The sequence below is a fragment of the Lactuca sativa genome, chromosome 4, assembly GCF_002870075.4.
Source record: "Lactuca sativa cultivar Salinas chromosome 4, Lsat_Salinas_v11, whole genome shotgun sequence".
NCBI classification, from domain to species: domain Eukaryota; kingdom Viridiplantae; phylum Streptophyta; class Magnoliopsida; order Asterales; family Asteraceae; genus Lactuca; species Lactuca sativa.
The window spans coordinates 24,384,679-24,405,055 of NC_056626.2; the positions used below are offsets into that span (position 1 = coordinate 24,384,679).

Here is a 20,377-nt window from a genome sequence, read left to right on the forward strand (position 1 = left end):
AGATATAAATCACTAGTGATAATGAATGTAAGTTCTGTTTATGCTTATGTTTCTGTATTGACGATGACATCCCAAATGTTTTAAAATGAATAAAAATACTTTTCTTTGGAAATGCCCTGATAACGTATTTATCATGTTTCACTGGGAACAAATTCCGCACACTTTTATTAAAAAATGGTACTCTGATTTTTTTAAAGCATAAACAAAATCGGTCTTTTCTGGCCGTGAAAATGGGGATGTCACAGTTGGTATCAGAGCATTAGTTTAAGCGAACTAGGAATAAGGATTTATTTCTAGACTTAAGCTTAGAATGCTAAGCGATGATCATGAGGAGTGTGTCTAATATATTTTAGGTAGTACACCTGAATAGACACGAGCACTAGCTCATTTAGGGAAGATGCGTAAATTGCTTTATGTGCTATGCTCCCAATGGGCTTTTGGACTTTTGTTGGGCTTTTGGGTCATTAGGCCTTAGTTGGTTTTGTGCCTTGACCTGTTTAGAGTAGGTGGGCCTTTTAACTTTTGCTAATGGGCCCTAAGTGGTGTAGTTGGGCCTTTGTGGGCCTTTGATCCCGTTATTTCGTTTGGGCCAAGAATGGTTAGGCCCATTATGGGAAAGGCAATTGGGCCCATATCTTAGGAGTTTGGATTTAGGGTTTAGGCCCATGATTTGGGGTTATGACCTAATGTTGATTAGGGCTATTTGTTCGTGATCATGTGGGACTTTTATGGTCAGCAGTCGAGCGTATTGTGTTTCGAGCAAACTGAGGTGAGTTTTCTCATTGTATTAATGGGTCGAAGGCACCAAGGCCGACCCATTATTTGTATTAAAGGATACGGATTACTTGTGTGATATGTGTATGAAAGACCAAGGTTTGACACCTGACACCTGAATGAAAAACTAGGATTTGGCCCCTGGCAGTTGCATGAAAGACCAAGACCTGACCCCTAACAGTTGTATGAAAGACCAAGATTTGGCCCATGATAATTGTATGGAAGACCAGGATTTGGCCCTCGACAAGAACTATATGTAAGACTATGATTTGGCCCATGGCATTAATTTGTATGTTGGAATGTAGTACTTTGGGGAAAACTTACCAAGATTTTGATTACAGATTGTGTTTATGGTTTTAGGTACTTCCAGTGCTAAGGGGAAGAGCTCGACGTGATGACACAACATTCTCTCCCGTTATTTCCGCATTTTGATATTGTACTATGATGATGTGATATTTATACATTGTGATGATTTTGGAATAATTTTTATACTTGTAGTACTTGTTTTAAAAATGAAAAATTTTATCCTGTTTTAGGTTGTTACATTGAGATTAAGTATTCTTTTTCCATAAGGGTTTCGTTTGTGGGTTAATGTTTTTAGGGTTATTTGCCATGTGTCTTTTTTCTATGGGTTGCCTGGTTTTTCTTTGCAGACTTGTTCTTGTTTGGATGAAATTTGAGATTTAATGCTAACTCCTTTCTGATTGAATTTGCTCTTTGCCTTTGGTTCTGCTCTTATGCTTGGTTTCTGCATATTGGAAGTCTTAATGCATTTAGGGAGTTACTCTTGGTGTATTTTCTATGAAAGGTAATGGTTGGTGGTTTTGTGGTGGTGTTCTGTTTCTTCGGGGTTTGTATTTTGCTTTTGGTCTATATGTGATTTGAGCTAGTGCATTCTCAGACAGATGGAGTGTCTTGGCTTTCGTTATGCATAGTCTCGTAGTTCATTGCATTGGGTGGTTGTTCAAAAATAGTCACATGAATCTTTGTTGTGGTGTTTCTTTTTAGCTTGTTGAGTCTTTGTTTATATTTTTTATGTATCATGCTCACATCAGCTAAAAGTTGGTCTTTTTCTTATTTTATAACATTTTTTCTTAGTCGTTCAAAAAAATAGTCTAATAATGTAGTTCTAGCATATTATATTGTTAATAAAAATTAGAGAAAGAATGTTAAGGTTAATTTAATTCAATTCAATCATTACAAAAAAAAAAAAAGGGAATTTGACTTATCCGGATAATTACTTTTTTGTTTTACTCACATCTAGGTAATTTCGATTTTTTTTGTATATATCTAGGTAAGAAACTTGTTGAAAGTATTCATATATAACCATTATGACTGGTTGTAACAAGTTATAGTCGGTCATAATTGTTATATGTAAACACTTTCAACAAGTCTATTACGAAAAACGAAGTTACCTAGATGTGAACAAAACAAAAAGGTAATTACCATGATAATTTAATTTGCCTTCTCTTTTATTTTACTTTCTAAATTTAACCTAAATGGTAAATATTTTTTAAACCATACCATTTTGGTAAATATCTTTTTAATACACTACTTTGGTTTAATAGATAAATAAATAAATAAAATTTTAAAAAAAAATTAAAAAAACACTTCAAATTTGAGAGGGGAAAAGCAAATCGCTATTTTATAGAGTTTTATTGTTTAAGATATTAAATATAAAATTGAAATTTACTAGAGACTAAAAGTAGTAAAGATGGAAATCAATAACATGAAATAAAATATTATCTTCAATGAAGTTTGCTCCATGTATTATAGAAATTTAAAATATAAAAAATAAAAGAAGTTTTTATCTACATCGATAATGTTGTTCTTATATATATATATATATATATATATATATATATATATATATATATATATATATATATATATATATATATATATATATATATAACTATTTGATAATTATGCTACCACAAACGACACTCAACATGTAATGACTAATTTAAATGCTCATAATGGATCATAAATATTGTTTTAAGGAAATTTAACTAAAAATCGTCCGCCTTAATAAAAAAGGGAAATTCACTTTGCTCCATCGATTATAATAGTCATATTTGTACAATTCTAAAATGTTCACTATCCGTTAAAGATATGACCCATTTTGCTACACTGATAAAGGCCCAATGGGTTGCAATGCTTTTTTTCGACCCACGATACTATAACGTACACATTATAAATGGACACGGCCCACGTACTATTAACACATACATCATACTTGCATCATCACCTTTTTGATGGCGAAATTAAAATGTTAATGAAATTTAATTTGTTTCGATCAAGACGGGTGATATTTTATAGATAAATAGATTGTTAAATTGGATTGGATTAATTTATGGGCATTTTTATTTTCTAACTTTTTAGATTTTTAGAATCATGTAATGTTTTAAATATGATATATAGAGTATATAAATAGGGAAAATATGGTAAAATAAAAATTCAGTGAAGTGTTTTAAAAATAAACATTTAAATCCACTTAGAGAAAATAAATTCTTGTTTGATCGATTTCATAAATGGACCTCCCCATCTCTAATTTAAGACGTTTATTTAAGACAAATGAACGATAATTATTGTGAGTATATATATGGTAAAGTGAATATACCTAACAACCTTATATAAGCTTAGGTACCTAACCACATTATACTACATTGTTTTGCATTATATTTCCATTGCAATCGTTTAAGATTCTTAAACTTCAACCCATAACTTGATTTACTTCCAAGATTTTCAGACATTCACCATTATATTCCTCCTATATCATTTGATTTGTAACGGTAGTATATGAAGCCCATCAGGGGGTCTCCGATAGAAAGACGTCATTTGAAGGAAGATAATGATGAAAGTCCAAAGATTTTAGAAGCAATCAAGTTATGAGGTTGAATTTTAAGAACTTTGGGTGATTACAATGCAAATATGATACAAAATCACGTAGTATGATGTGGTTAGGTACCTAAGCTTATATAAGGTTGTTAGGTATATTCACTTTACCCATATATATATATATATATATATATATATATATATATATATATATATATATATATATATATATATATATATATATATATATATATATATGGAAAAGTGAATATACCCTTAAGATTATATAAGCTTAGGTACCCAAACGTACCATACTACGTCGTTTTGTATCATATATATATATATATATATATATATATATATATATATATATATATATATACATTGTAATTGTCCAATATTATTGTAATTCAACTTCTAACTTGATTTACTTCCAATATTTTTATAAATTTCACATTTATCTTCCTCTTACATAATTTTCATTTTCAACTATAATATATATAGCCTAGTAGGTGTTTGGAAAAAAGATGTGATCTAAGAGGAAGATAATAGTGAAAATTTGAAAATCTTGAAAGTAAATCAAGTTAGAGATTAAAAGTTAAAAACATGATAATGAATATATCAAACAAAACGACGTATTATAATGGGTTTGGTTACCTAAACTTATATACCCTTAAAGGTATATTCACTTTTCCCATATATATATATATATATATATATATATATATATATATATATATATATATATATATATATATATATATATATATATATATATATATATATATATATAAAAGTAAGCCTCCTTTTTTAGAATTTGAGGTAAGTGGACAGATGAAAGTGCGTGAGAATTAAGCATGATTTTTTGAGGATTTATGAGGATTTTTGGTGAATTTTAGAGGATTTTTGGTTTTTCCACTCTACATTGAGTAATAGTGGGAGTCTTTAGTAGGGGTGAGCGCAGTGCGGTTCGGTGCGGTTATTAGCTAAAACCTCACCACTAACCGCAAATGCGGTTAATCCATTTTCAAAACCGCATGGTGCGGTTATTTTTGCGGTGCGGTTAGGCGGTTATTTTTGCGGTGCGGTTTTGTTTTTTCTATGTTGCGGTTATTAACCGCATGGATTTGGTGCGGTTATTTTGTGTGGTTTTTAACCACAGTTTAGAGCTCAAATGGTTTTAAGAGTTCAAACATATTACTTGTAATAAAAAAAAACCATAAAGTATAAAACAATTAACTTAAATTACAAACAACTAATAGCTTAAAAACGTCAAATCAATAGTAATTAACAAGAAATATCTTAAAATTGTTTAATTTCACCATTTTTTAAAGTTAAACATAACAAAACACCAATACTTTGGTCTTCTAGTATTTTATCCATCTTTCATCCATGAAACTTGTGTTATTTTTAATATTTAATATATTAATAATTAATTAAAAAAATTGTATATAATATATGCGGGGCGGTGCGGTTTTTTTGCGGTTTTTGAAAACTAATAACCGCACCGCACCGCAAATTTGCGGTTTTTGAAAAACAGAAAACCTCACCATCGGTTTTAGTTGCGGTTGCGGTTGCGGTTTGTCGGTTGCGGTTTTTGCGGTTTTTACGGTTAATTTTAGTTGCGGTGCGGTTTTCGCTCACCCCTAGTCTTTAGTATGGATCCAAATTGTTTTGGGTAGTTTCAGTTCGGATCGGGTCCAAGTGCATGCGTGTCATGGCGCATGACTTTTGAGCGTGTAGTCCAATTAAATTAATTGGTGTTGATGTTACCTCCGTTATCACCGCCCTTTAACCCACAGATTAGAAGTTAGATTGTTGGATACGATTTGTCATTCTCTCGTTTATTAATCCTTTCTGGTTTAACTTCAATCTTTTTTCACTACAATTACAATCGTCTTCATAAACTTTTGATTCAAGTTCAATTCCAGTGGATGACCGTTATCCTTAGCTCAGGCTTAGGAAGGAACCGACAAGATACCAGTTTGGAGATCGGATGGTTGCACCTCCTTCCCCCTTCCATCACTCCGTTATCACCAGCTTGCCCTCCTATCCTTATCTCATGCTTCTTCATATCCTTTTTGGCGCTTTTATTAATCCCCTTAAAATGGGGGCGCGTCTGCTTCACGATTTGCCTGCTGCACCGCCCTTCTCCCCCAATGAGACTGCAAGTTTGGAGGAACCAAAGTTACTTGCCTCTGTCTTCTACCGTCGCTCTGCAAGCAGTCTTCCACTATTTCTCCACCGCCCTACACGTTTGACAGGTGGCCATCTATTTTCTTTGCACACCTTCATCCCCAAGCCAAGTCACCTTCCACTCCGTGATTAGTCATTCACCGTTTTCTACCACCACCATTTTCACTAATGGTTTTCTTTCATCAAAAAAGACACTTGCTATAAACCGCTTTCTTTCTCTTCATCACATTCATTTTTGGGTTTCATTTATATCTTTATCTCTCTTCTGTTTCCAGCGACCCCAATTGAAGCAAAGCCTTCCCCATTTAATTCATCGACCCCAAGAACCCCCCGTGGTTTTTGGGGTGTGTGTCGGTGGTGGTTCAACTGACGACAATGATGAGCAGATGTTCGGATAAGTGTTATGTTTACTTCCCGTTTCAATTACTGGCTCCATCTCTTCCTATCAAATGCTATAATAATCACTTCATTAACCATCTTCTTCTTCTTTAAAATTAGGGTTCTTAGTTGTAGATTTTTTTTAATTTGTCTGCTGATGTTCTGCAACTTAATCATGATAGATGAGAAAAGATCAGCAAGGAACGTGTTATTGTTGCTTACATCATCGAGTTACTTCAAGAAATAGGTTGTGATGTTGCTGTCAAAAAGATCAGGAAGAAAGGTGTTGTTGTTGCCTACATGATTGAGTAAAATACTCCAGGAAATGGATTTTGTTGTTGCTGTCAAAAAGATCAGGAAGGAAGGTGTGTGAGTTAATTAACTGGGAAAATCAAACTGTTTGTAGGTTTGTTCTCCATCTACACATTACTCTTTTTATAAGATTTTGTTTTTATTTTTGGTGGGTTTTATTGAGAGGTGTGACTTAATTGGGGCTATTGACCTTCCTTTTATGAAGCCTTGATTCCTGTTTCACAACATCTTCTTGTTTTTTCCTCCTTGAATCGTCTCGTTCTTCTACCGACACCCTTACTTGCTGCCAAGCTCCACCGTCTCACCTACTCTGCGTTTTCATGTAAGGTACAATGAAATCGTTTGTTGGTTCAGGTTTTTTTTTCTCTGTCGCCAACCTAAATAGTTTCATATTTAACCTATCATTTTTTACAATTTGAAGTTGAAGACGACCACTGAAGTCGATCTTTCTGGGGTTTAGATCTTCTCTTTGAAACTTACTTTCAGTTTTACTTGTTTATTATGTTTTATATTTTGTTTATCTCAGCCCTAATAGGTTTGCTATTTCTTCTATTTTTGTTTAATTTCTAGGCCGTAATCAACAAGACGTCGCCGACATCTACGGTTCGATTCCTGCCAGTATCCCCTTAAGGTTAATAATGATTTTGAATTTGAAATTTTATCTTTGATTTTTCCATGACTACGGTTCAGACAATTAACGTCCTTTCTTGTTCCATGATTAGAGTTCGGACGATTTATGACTTTTAAACTATTTTTTATTTCTTTTAACATCCTTTTTTGTTCCACGATTAACAACCTTTCTTGTACTTGTTCTCCTGGTAATTTGATTAACATCATTCGATTTTGTTGTTCTCTAGGGTAAACTTGTCAGTTGTTTTTGTTTTCTAATCATTGTATCTGATTATATCTGAAATTAATTTAATTATATTTGCAGGTTTAAAAAGATATAGATATCCCCACATCATTATTTTATAACTTTCGGATAAGATTTACTGTTGTTCTCTGTGAATTTCAATTTTCTATTTGGTTTGGAATTTAGATTTCTATTTCTTGATTACATTTAGTTTATACTTCTTGCTCTTTTTACATATTTGAATTAATTGATTACTATTTTGTCTTTTCAAGTTGTACTTTATTAACATATAACATGGCAAGACATCCTCTTGTATGTCGTTTTGTTATTATTTCTGTTGACAAGTTGTTAAAGGAGAAGATGAGCAAAAGATTTTCTAATTTCTTGGATTTCAATTTTAGGGGTACAATTTTAAAATGATAATCAAAGTTTAATAGATGAAAAGCCTATGCATTCCTCCATCTACCAACTGATTAATTACTTGCTACTCAGGATCAGGGAAAGAAACAAATATCTTCCTATGTATTTCATTTATATGCTTTATAGTTGACAGGAATGACAATAATAAGGGTAAAATATTTTTCATAGCCAATTATTCTATCAGTTGGTTGGTTTCAGGAAGGACCTTTGACAGCAAACCCCACCTTCTAATAAAATAGAAGGTGCACTAAAAGTTAAGAACTGCCATCCAAAGAAATTTGGTAATTTTTATATCTATTTCTCTTCTTTAATCCTTCCATATTTGGTTCGAAATTACTACTGTTTTATTTTGAAATGTGATTACAAATTCTTACTTTGGGTTTTGTTAGTCAGAGAAGATTAAGAAGTATCTACTAAGTGGCATACAAATTGAATTTGTGATAGCTGTTAATTTTTGGTAGAGGCAATTAACTTTTTTTTGGTAATAGTAATGTACAAGTGATCTTTGGTTTTTTAATTTCCGATAAAAAGTCCCTTTAGGTGTTGAAATTGCCATAACTAATTTTTTTTTTGTGGTTGTGGCTTGATAGTGAAAACCCTTTTTTCCTAATTTTCTACAATTAACGCATTCTTTCTGTATTAACCTTTGGAAAGCCGCTAAAGTTTTATGTGATTTCATGAGTCTTTTGTAATTACAAAGTTTAGGCAATCTTTCCGCATTGACTTTTGGAAAATCGTCAAATTATTTTTCAATTTCCTGAGATTTTATTATAATAAGTTTAATATTAGGAAACCATATCTTTAAGATTATTTGGAAGATTAAACGCAAGAAATGACAATGTACTTTTAAGTTTTTTTATTATAGTTGGTTTATCTTATTATAAACACTTTACAATTAAGCTAAAAAGTAATATTTCGCTTTGATTATAGATTGTGCCAACGTCCGATATACACAAGGGTTGGTTGGGATTCTTTGTTATTCAGTGGTTATGCTTATGCCCATTTCTCTTTGGGATATATTTTTATATTTTTGCAAAGCTTTTTACAATATGCAACTACTCTTATATTATTTTGATGCTTTGTATGCATAAGTTCTTAATGGATTATTGGGACCTTTTCGGAAACCAATATACGCAATGTACTTCCACTTTCACCTATAATAGTGATGTGATTCCATTTCCTAACCCATAACGGCAATGTACTTTCATATCGTTATTGATAATAGCAACATACTTGGCTCTTTACTAATAATAGCAATGTACTTACAATTCCCTCATGGGTCGTGCTAAGCACGGCCCTTCAAACGTACCTAGTATATATATATGAACAAATGTGAAGAATAGTATTAAAAGAATCTATGGTATATATCTTTGATGATATATTGATATTCATATAATATTTTAGAGCGGTTATCCGAGATTCTAATGATTATTATCATAACATTAACTAATTAGACGTTTTCCAGATTAAGCTTAATTATCTCCAATTTTATCGATCAAGATTATTTGATTAGAAAAAATCCAAAGCAATAAATAATATGAAATAAAAATATTAATAAAACACATTATGTGTATGAGCAATATAATTCAATTCATTTGAGATATCGTCAAATGACATTCTAACAAAAATCAATGGTATATAGCATACGCACAACATAATTATATTGGAAAAAAAACAAAAGAATCAATCGCATGGTCGCATTCCAAATGACTCGAATACGTATTATAGTTTAGAATAATACAAATACAATGTGCGGGTGACTGGGTGACACCAATGGCGGATGCATTATGGAAGTAGTGTTAATTTTTTTCGGAAAAATTCGTTATATGTTGCGGTTTTATATCGGAAAATATATTGGGCTACCCTAAAAAATTTTAAGTTATTTCTAAATGGACCAAAATACAAATTAGCCCAAATGGTCCGAAGATTTTTAGCCCACACCAATTAATTTAATGAAACAAAAAAGTATTAAGCCGAAAAAAAAAGAAGAAAAAAAAAGGACGTGGTCGGGACTTGGGTTATTGGATCGTTACTCTGACTTCGTGATTCATCAATCATTAGTCGACTTCTCAATTTTCGACTCCCAAGCTACAAATCGAATGTTGCGATCGTCGACATTGGAACATCAAGTCATCAACCATTCTCAATAGCAAAATTTCGGGCATGTCCTCCGCACCTCGGCTCTTCCATCACAATGAAACAAGTTAGTATAACCAAAATACTCATCCCTATTATGTATTTAGGTTAATTCAAATTTTAATTTTTTGTTATTATGTTTAAAAAATTAGAAATTAACAATTAACTTTGTTAAATTAGGGACTTAGGGTTAATACTTAATGATTATTTGTTGTTGAAACTTGAAATCAAGTTATAGTTGATATATTTTTATTGTAGATTGCTATTTGTTCATGTGTTGTTGAAACTTGGAATCAAGATTATAGTTGATATATCTTCATAATTGATAATTTAATTGTAGGTTGTTGTTTGTTGACTATTGTTGAAACTTGAAATCAAGTTTATAGTTCATATATTTTGATTGTAGGTTATTAAAAGTTTTTTCAAATGACATTTAGATGTTGGAGACAACAATGGTGAAGGAACTTCCAAAAAAAATAGGGCTAATGAAAGTAATCAAGTTCCACAGACTAATCAACCAATGCCAAAACCTCAAGAAACACAATCTAATGAACCTACTCAAGTTCCACAAACTAATCAACCTATGTCAAAACCAAAAGTGACACAATCTTTTGATTTGAATGATCTTCCTTCGGACCCGGGGGATAGGCCAAAGATTATATCTTATAATCCTAATCAAAGGGATGAAATAAGGAAGGCATATTTGATTAAAGGGTCTTGTCAACCAAAGGGGCATAATTTTAAATATACATTATTTAGTAATAAGCCAAGACGTTTTGTTGTGCAATGGTTTACTGATTTTCCATGGTTAGAATATAGCATAAAAGATAAGAAGACGTATTGTTTTTGTTGCTACTTGTTTGGAGATATGGTAGGGGAACAAGGTGGAAGAGATTTATTTATAATCGAAGGCTTTGACAATTGGAGTAAAAAATGCTCATTCCGGAAACATATGGGTAATATTCAAAGTTATCACCATAAGGCCCAAGAAAAGTGTGATTTGCTATTGAGAAAAAACCAATCTATCGGTGAAGTCTTGCATAAGCAAACAAAACTTGAGACAAGTAATTATGAAATTCGGTTACGTGCTACAATTCGTAGTTGTAGATTTTTATTGAAAAATGCATTACCATTTCGTGGACATGATGAGACGGAAAAATCTAATAATAAAGGACTTTTCATTGAAGTCTTATCTTTGATCAGAGAAGATAATGAGAAAAAATTTAAAGTTAAATTAGAAAATGCTGCAAAAAATGAAAAGCTGACTTCTCCCACTATTCAAAAAGTATTGTTGATTACTTTTCAAAAGAGATAATCAAGTCTATTTGTGATGAAATTTGGTAAAGATATGTTTGCTATTTTAGTTGATGAGTCTAGTGATGTTTCCAAAAAAAAAACAAATGACAATAGTTTTGAGATATATTGATAGACTTGGGACTGTAAAGGAAAAATTTATTGGAGTTGTTCACGTGTTGGATACATCTTCTTTGACTCTTAAAGCCGCCATTGATACCGTATTTTCCAACAGTAACTTAAGTATGGCTCAGGTGAGAAATCACAATACATTTATTCCTTTAAATTTTAATACGATATTAGTTTTATTTTTTATTTCTTATAGTTTTTTTATTAATTATTTTAAATATATAGGTGAGGGGACAAGGTTATGATGGAGCAAGTAACATGAGTAAGACATTCAACGGTTTTAAATTTTTGATTTTAAATGAAAACAATTCTACACATTATATACATGGTTTGCACACCAACTTCAATTAATGGTAGTGGCGGTTGCAAAGAAACATGATGATGTTGATGAATTCTTTGAATAATTAGCTTTGGTGGTTAATGTCGTTTGTGGGTCTTGTAAGAGAAAAGATATGATACGAGAGATGCAAAAAGAAAGAGTGGCAACTGAAATTGGTAGTGGTGAAATTGAACCAGGAAGAGGGTTGAATCAAGAGATTTCTCTTGTACGAGCTGGAGATACTAGATGGGGTTCACATTTTAAAACAATTGTAAGTTTGGTGAAGTTGTTTGCAGAAGTTGTTGTGGTACTTAAATATGTCAGAGAGAAAGGGTCTACTTTATCTAACCGTAATCAAGCAAAGGGTATTTTGTCATATTGCAAGACACTTGATTTCGTGTTTCTTTTGCACTTGATGTTGGAAATTCTATGCCTCACAGATACCTTGTCAAAGCATCTTTCAAAAAAAAGATCAAAATATTTTGGAAGCGGCTTTGTTAGTAAAAGGGACAAAGAAAGCATTGCTAGTTTTTAGAAAAGATGGGTTTCCACAAATTTAGAAGAAGGTATGTGCTTTTTGTGAAAAGCATAGTATTGGAATTATGGACATGACGGAATATTATGTTACCCCACGCAAGCGTAGGACCAATAAGACTAATCAACATCATTTTGAAGTTGTGATTTTTAACACAATTTTAGATATGCACATTCAAGAATTTGGGGATAGATTTAGTGAAGTTAGCACGGAGTTGATGGAGAACATGGCGGCTTTGAGTCATTGTGACTCGTTTTCTAGTTTTGATAAAGCAAAGTTGTTAAAGTTAAGTGAGATATACAAAAACGATTTTGACGATTTAAAAAGGGCACAACTTAATGGGCACCTTGATATCTATTATCACTCTTTGCTCCACGATGATAGATTTTTCAACTTGAAGGAAATTGCAGACCTCTCTTGTTTGTTGGTGGAAACCGAGAAGCACCTCTATTTTCCTTTGGTTTATAGATTATTAAAACTAGCTTTGGTTTTGCCCGTCGCAACCGCAACCATTGAACGGTGTTTTTCTGCAATGAAGTTCTTGAAGACCAATTTGCGTAATAGAATAAGTGATGATTTTATGAACGGTGTTTTGATTTGTAGTGTAGAAAAGTAAGCACTAGAGAATGTTAAGACTGAAAATGTAATTAGTCGCTTTCGTAAAATGAAAGATCGAAGAGGTGATCTTTAAAATGTAACGTTGTTATGGAAGTTGAACTTTATATTTAATGAAATTTCGTTTTTTTTTTCTTATTATATATTACACAAAAAAAAATCGGGATACCCCTTTATTTTGACCCTGGCTCCGCCACTGCTGGGTGAGCATCCGACTGAACAAGAACCGATTTAGTGGAATCAAGTGGACCGAAACCAGGCCGGTTAGCCTATATCGGTGATGGTACCAATTTTCTGGGTTGGAACCAATATAACTTATTATTTATTACGTATAACTTAATAAAGTCATTGATCTGTTATCGCAACAAAGTCCAAACGCTTCGGTACTTTACCTAGATCCATTTCATACACGGGATCTATCAAAAATACATAAAGAAATAAAGTGTTTATATAATCTAAAATGAAGTAGAAAGAGTAAACTCATGCTCAAACAAAAAACAATTTATCTATGGTACACTTTGGTAACCAAAATAGGTGTATGTATAGTCTAAAATAAAATATAAACAGTAAATTAAATGTTAGAAAAAAATCATGACATGTAACCTTAAACAAAGGAGTTAGCATGTTTAGATTAGGAAATGATTTTGGCTCTTCAAATTTCGGGTTGGTCTTGGTTAATGGTTATTTTACTCGGTATTGATGGCATCAAAATCAGTTTGAAACCGTAACTGATTAAGCCACATATGGATAACTAATAATTGGTGTGTATTCTCATAATATGTTTCATTCCGATATGGATCAGTCCAACCAGGTTAAATGCTCACTCCTAATACAATGTTCTAAATATATGATTGTTGTCATAATATTGAAATAATTCAAGAAATTTTTTCAATATTGAAATAATTCAAGAAATTTTTTCCAGTAATTTTATATAAATATAACTTTTGTTTAAAGAATAACATTTCTTGTTATAAATATAACAATCATGCAACTATTGGAAATTTTTATTTAAAAGTTTAGATGATAGGAAAATATTGTTTTAAATATAACATACTAGCTTATAGGCTCTAGAAACTACAGTTATAAAAATAATTAATTTTTATATTAAAGTTCATAATTATTAATCAATTATTTTCAATAAATTATTAATTAAACATGTTTTTGTAAGATTTTCAATATAGAAATACATTTAATTATCCGCAGTCATAAACCAAACTTATTCAAAGAAAAATTTAATTTCTTCTAAAAATTAGGAGTCAAATAACTAGTTGTCTAACTTATTATCAACATTAATACTTTTTTTAAACAATAAAAAATGATGAGAAAATAACAAATGTCGTTTTTATAAAGCATTTGAAAATAAACATAAATTATATGAAAATGACAAGTGACACTAATGACTATTTTTTTACTAATATACCAGGATTTGCCATAATAATATGGAAAACATTGTTTTAAATATAATATATTTTCGAAAATGCTCAACAAATTCATTTAAAAGTATAGGATAATATGAAAACACCATTACTTCTAACTTATTTCTTCTAATGTGGACAGATTTTCATAATGTATAAGATGTTTGCATATTTTAGATTTTCACAAATTCTTTTGGCTTCTCTCGTTCAATTTGATTATTCTTCTAAGGTTTTACTCCAAAGTTGGTCGTTGACGCCGAACTTTAAGAAAATATCTTTTTAAATCAGTATATATTTATGAATAATAGTATAAAATACATATAAAGATATTAATTATATATAAATTTGTTGTTTTAAATCACGTCTTATAAATAACATGACTCATCATGACTTGTAAAAACTTGAGGCTTGACATTATAACCGAGTCATGCCTAACATTATTTAGAACATTAGAGTTTTTTGTTCTTCCATATAATTTTCTCAAGAATTATAATTATCAAAATTATCATTTTTATCAACATCCATGTGATCATCAGTAATACGTGATAATAAAACAAACAGTGTATTTTTCATATGAATATGACGAAATTTATCAGTAATTTTAATGCAATAAAAATTATGCCATACCTACGAAATAATAAAAACTTAAAGATACAATATTGTGGATGAGGATTTGTATTGAGTAACAAACGATTGAATCGGTGAAGAAAAAAAAACAAAAATTAAACTGATTGTATATATAATTGTTGTATATTTGAAAATTTCCTAAACTGAATGGATAATAATCATGAATACATTGATTAGCCAAATTACATAATTCCCATTGATCGTTATTTATGGTAAAACTGATTAGGGCTTGATGTGCATTTTATCATTTACTACCGGTTTATAGCTTTATGTGCATTCCATCTATGCAAGCAGTTAAGTTATATACCATTAATGGTATTGATTTGGATCCACATACATAGTTCTTCTATTTCATTCTTATGTATTCCATGTATTATGATTAATTGGGTCTATTGGTTAAAGGACTCCCTCATGTCTTTTGATGCTTTGTAATTGTTTTCAAACATCTTGCTTGTGGTTAATAATACTTTGTCGTTCTATATAAAGTATCACACATTAGTTTTAAGCTTTCATATGTCATTTCATATCATAATTCATGATAGCTAGTAGTGGATATAAAAACTATCGACTATAATAAATAAAAATCCATTTTGCCACATATTAATCTCTCATGAGTTTTGACACTTATTATTTTATAATATTTTTGAAATAAATAATATTCACATGTTAATTTTTAGGTTTTTCCAATTTTTTTAATATTAAAAAGTCACATAATACTTGTATATTTATATACACAAAGTATTAAATGTAATAAATATGATAGTAATTGTAATTAATACGTTTTTTCTTTTTTTATTTCAAAATTTTATTTAAAATAAATATTTAATGTTTATATTTTAATATTTAATTTTTTTAATCAATTCATATAATACATGAGTTTTACACCTACTATAATTTAAAAGAAAATCAACCAAGAGTTGGCCAAAAGAAGGTATACAATTGTTTTTGTTTTCTTTTCATATCGTCCAAAGAGCGGGCCCTCTCCTAAGTCTCCCTCTATCCTTGCAATGGCAGAGAGTCATAGTTGACGGATATGAACCCCTTTTGTAAAAGCGAAGGGTGACAAGTTTGTATCCATCATAGTATCAATATGTGAGATTTTATACTAACTTGTTTGAATATATCGATTAATCACAAAACTATAAAGTAAATATGTAATTCCTAACTCTTTCGACTATGGTACTAGACATTTGATTTGATCATGGCAAAAAAAAAACAAGTAGAGGAAGTGATGGGTTTTTGGTAAATTGTACAACTACAAAACATTCAATGGACCTAATTTGGTGAAGTGGGTATGAGGCCATTATCATTATAGCACGATATATTGAAACTTCCCAAATGTCATAATTAGAAAGAGGTGAAAAAAGTGGGTTAAATTTGACTACTTGAAAGCTTTCTCATGATCCAATAATCCCCGCCCCGAATTCGTTCCCTATTGAGGGGTGCTTGTTCCCAATAGTGATTCAAATTTGACTTAAACGGAGGTCATGATTTCATTAGGGTGTTATTAACATGTAATTCTTGTATTAAAGTTGCTGCTATAAGAACTTTATAATTATTTAATTATATTTGTTTCTTAAAAAATATTAAACATTTGATTGAATTTGTTTAACCGATTGATATACAAGTTGATGAGTAAAAACTGTTAATTTAAGATGTTACAAGCTACTTGATAAAGAAAAAACGAAAACGAATATTTTTTATTAAAGAAATTGTTATCAATATCAAGTAATAATTTAGGAAGTGATATTTTTATTTATATTTATATTTAAAAATAAGATGATTTAACTTTTATATTTTTATTTTAATTATAAAAATAAAATCATAATAAAAAGTATAAAAGCCAAAATACTTTTCTTATAAATAAAAAATATAAATGAAAATATTACCTGCCTAATAACTTAAATAAGAAAAAAAAAATTGAATTGGAAACCAAAAATGGTTGCATTTTTCTAGACATCTAAAAATGTTATATATTTTGGAAGCTCGGATAGGGAAAGCATCAAGGCGACAAAAGTCTCACAACTTTGATTTTCTTGTTTCTCTAAAAAGATTATGTTCTGAAAATCGTGATTTGTGAATTTGTCTCCTACTTTTTTACGTTAATGTCCAACTATTGTTATTATAGTAGAGTTTTTTGTTTTTTGTCTTTTTTGTTTTGTTTTTATTTTTATTCTCAAATGGTGCAAAAGTGAATGAATAAAGTTAATATTATAGCAAATCTGGAAATGAAAATGTTTTAAATTTACAAAGAAAAAAAAATAATATAAAGTAACTAGTACAGAAATGTTTTAGGTTTAGGATCCCAAATCACTTATAGCTTCTATCAAGAATACGTCAATAATAGACACGACAATTTTTTTTTTTATCTTTATGGAAGCTTATTCTTTTAATCTTTTTAAAGGAAAAAGAAAAAAAACAATTCCCATGTGCTACACATTCTCTTGTTACTAAATTCCCTACTTTTAAAACTTTTTATTTGGAGCGATCTTAATAAATAATTTGCTACCATAAAAAGTTAAAAACTGCGGTTGAGCCTTTGTGAAAAGAGAAATTAACCCAAGAAAAAGGTTTTGTTAAGTTTGCTAGATTCCGCAAAAGGGTAGGAAGGGCACTCTTGTCAATTGCCATCCCACTTTTCATCAAATGGGGTGTATAGATTTCATATATTTTATTTCATAATAATCTTTTAATTGCTAATTTCCTGAAAATGAAGGAAAGGTATTCCACTCATTTTGCATCAAGTGGGTGCATAGAATTTCGCATAAAATTTTTCTTATCCGATCATGCAATTGCTAATTTTCTTAAAAGGATACGAAGGGCAATTTTGTCATTAAAGTTTTTTTTTTTATAAGTGGGTTAATAGTATATACATTTTCTTTTTAGGGTTTAAAGCGGAAAAGTCACATTGTTTTGAGAAAATTTTTGATAAAGTTCTAAATGTTTTTTTTAACATAAAAGTTTCATTATTTTGAAAAAATCACATAATCTGTCATTTCTTGTTTAAATATAAAAAAAGATTTTTTCGTTAATTTTGGGGAAAATGACTTGTAAGGATAATGATCTTTTACCTGTAAAATAACGGGATATAGTATTTGAACTCCACTTGCAATTACATGCCAATACCTATAAAATAACGGGATATAGTATAAAAGTAGTATTTGGGAATTATATGGTTGGAATACAATAAAAGTATATATACCTTAGATGTGTCCTCATGTCTACTATTTTCCTTCTAATAGATGGACATATGGCTAGATTCCATTTCTGCCGCTTCAATCTTTTACAATACATCCTATCCATCACAAACCTCCTAATTTCCTCTAACATTGTTATAATCGGTTTTTTCCTAGCATCCACAATTACAATATTAAATGATTCACAAATACCATTCTCAATGGCATCACAACACCTGTCCAATACAAAAAAATCCATAGACAAGGATTTTGGATCTCTTTCCATCAAGTGATCATATGTTTGTATATCAATCACCCTAATCTCTTTCATTATACTTCAAACCTTTGGACAGTTGTGGCCTTTGCAGCCCTCCAAAAAAGCTTCCTATAATCAACACGCCTAAATTTTTTCTTGAAATTAGCATAGATGTGCCTAGTAGATTGCCTATGCTTAGCATCTGGTACTCTTTCTTTAACAGCCTCAATAAGACCCTAAACATGCAAGATAAACAAGACATTAAGATAAATAAAATAGTAACCAATTAAAAAACAGTTAGGATGAATACCTTGTGTTGGTCAGAAAGTAAGGTTAATCCTGCTCCATTTCTCATGTCAATGTCATTAAGTAGTAAGTCTAGAAACCACTTCCAAGTTTCTTTGTTCTCAACTGCAACTACTGCCCAAGCAATGGGGTAAATATAGTTGTTAGCATCTCTTCCTACAATTGAAAGAAGCTCACCTCTGCAAATACCTTTTAAAAAGCAACCATCTACACCTATAACCCTCCTTCATCCTTCAATCCAACCATCCTTTACACCTTTGATACAAACATATATCCTAGAAAAATAAACTGTGGAATCAGGCATTGTATCCGTCCCATTTTTCACTGTTGACCCTGGATTTGATCTCAATATCTCAGCTACATAACTCCATAATTTTTCATAATGTGTATTCAAATTGCCTTCAATCTCATTAAGTGCAAACTTCTTTGCATTCCTGCATTGTCCAACACTAACCTTCACATTGAAATGTTCCCCAACTTTATCCCTCATATCCCTGCAACTCATTTTGGGATTTCTAAAATATCATTAACAAAATGTTTCCCTATCCATGAGTAAGTAACAACTGACCCAAACTTGAAGGTTCTAGCACAATTATGCTCATTAATTAAGGACTTGATTTGGAATGATTTTTCACTGCTCATCCAAGTAGCCCATAGTATAAAAGGACATGTTGCCTTTCCTTCACTAGTTTTACAACACCTGACTAACAACCTAGTTTTATCATTTTTTTCGTACCAAAGGTTATAACCGTTTGCTACTGCATAGTTTGATACAAGCTATTTAAGTTCTTGAGGGTTACAAAACCTCATACCAAGGATGGGTTGCATTGTATCCCATTTCTGAGTCGTGTCATGAAAAGGATAAATTAGGGCTTGTTTGGTTCCATTATCTGAATCATCATTCTCATCAACAAAATCATCTCTAGGGATAACACTAATATGGTTAAGAAAGGGATCATCGGACTTAGTCAATTGCATTACCTCTTCATCAGGTTCATGATCAACAACATCAGACATGACCGAGTCCTTATCTTCATCAGAGCTTTCACTATCAACACCTTCTTCTTCCTTTTCTTCCTCTATCCAGTCAAATACCGATTCATTGTAGTGATCAACATATACATTAATCTTTCCCTCGTTACCATTTGCAGCATCAAGAAACCTCGTGTAGTCATCATCATTTGTCAGTGGTCTCAACCCTTCACATATCGACTTATACCCAAGACAGTAGTAGACATCAGGACACTTCCCCTTTATGACATCTTCAAGAACATAAATGAACTCCTTGAAATTTAATCCACCAAAATCGACATCTGTAATTGTAGTATTTTGATTCATGTAGTAGATAAGAGGATTGGGGGAAAATATTCCATCGTAATGAACATCTACTTGAATGCTGGGATAACCTATTGTATCCGGTTGCCAACGGTAATATGTGTACACGAAACACATATTAATCGTATTTTTTGTTAAAAAAAAACATGAATTGTATAATTTGAACACGGGTAAAAGATCATTATCCTTACAAGTCATTTTCCCTTAATTTTGACTAAACGTTAAATAATCGAGACTTTTCTATTCACAAAAAAACTTTTAGGACTTTATTAAAAAAAATTCAAAATAATGAGATTTTTCTGTATAAAACCCTTTCTTTTCATCTAATTTTCTTACCGGTATTCCTCATTTCGTATCAGGTACGATGGCAATCTTGTCATTCCATTTCTCCTCAACAAGTCAACTGGGTGCGTTAGTTTTCACATATTTCTTTTTCTTATCTAATTTTCTAATCTTGTTAA

The 20,377-nt window shown here is 30.8% G+C and overlaps 2 protein-coding genes and 1 long non-coding RNA gene across 5 annotated transcripts; all 3 read left to right on the plus strand.

Annotated features, from left to right (window-relative positions):
* The first annotated feature begins 5,390 nt into the window (after positions 1 to 5,390).
* Positions 5,391 to 9,944, plus strand: LOC111888802 (uncharacterized). 3 transcript variants are annotated; one of them, XR_008231401.1, is made up of 5 exons: positions 5,391 to 5,879; positions 6,087 to 6,828; positions 7,072 to 7,132; positions 7,436 to 8,055; positions 8,705 to 9,111. It is a non-coding gene; the product is annotated as an uncharacterized LOC111888802 (long non-coding RNA). The 3 variants fall into 3 exon arrangements; XR_008231400.1 differs by having other exon boundaries at positions 5,392 to 6,595; positions 6,707 to 6,828; positions 8,705 to 9,116; XR_008231399.1 differs by having other exon boundaries at positions 5,392 to 6,828; positions 8,705 to 9,944.
* A 486-nt stretch (positions 9,945 to 10,430) lies between these two features.
* LOC111888789 (uncharacterized) lies at positions 10,431 to 12,186 on the plus strand. The gene is made up of 4 exons (XM_023884897.1): positions 10,431 to 11,195; positions 11,275 to 11,457; positions 11,558 to 11,609; positions 11,741 to 12,186. The coding sequence occupies exons 1-4, from the start codon at positions 10,431 to 10,433 to the stop codon at positions 12,184 to 12,186; spliced, it is 1,446 nt and encodes a 481-aa protein (XP_023740665.1).
* Positions 12,187 to 12,259: 73 nt separating this feature from the next.
* LOC111888788 (uncharacterized) lies at positions 12,260 to 12,802 on the plus strand. Its single transcript, XM_023884896.1, has one exon. It carries the CDS (start codon positions 12,260 to 12,262, stop codon positions 12,800 to 12,802), a length of 543 nt encoding a protein of 180 aa, XP_023740664.1.
* The last annotated feature ends 7,575 nt before the right edge of the window (positions 12,803 to 20,377 follow it).

What these genes read in the sequence shown, in the direction of transcription:
- LOC111888789 (XM_023884897.1), top strand. Translation starts at nt 10,431, where the DNA reads ATGCCAAAACCTCAAGAAACACAATCTAATGAACCTACTCAAGTTCCA. An exon ending in CTTCTCCCACTATTCAAAAA is followed by an intron (nt 11,196 to 11,274) that starts GTATTGTTGATT and finishes TTGCTATTTTAG; the next exon opens with TTGATGAGTCTAGTGATGTT. An exon ending in GTAACTTAAGTATGGCTCAG is followed by an intron (nt 11,458 to 11,557) that starts GTGAGAAATCAC and finishes TTAAATATATAG; the next exon opens with GTGAGGGGACAAGGTTATGA.
- LOC111888788 (XM_023884896.1), top strand. Translation starts at nt 12,260, where the DNA reads ATGACGGAATATTATGTTACCCCACGCAAGCGTAGGACCAATAAGACT.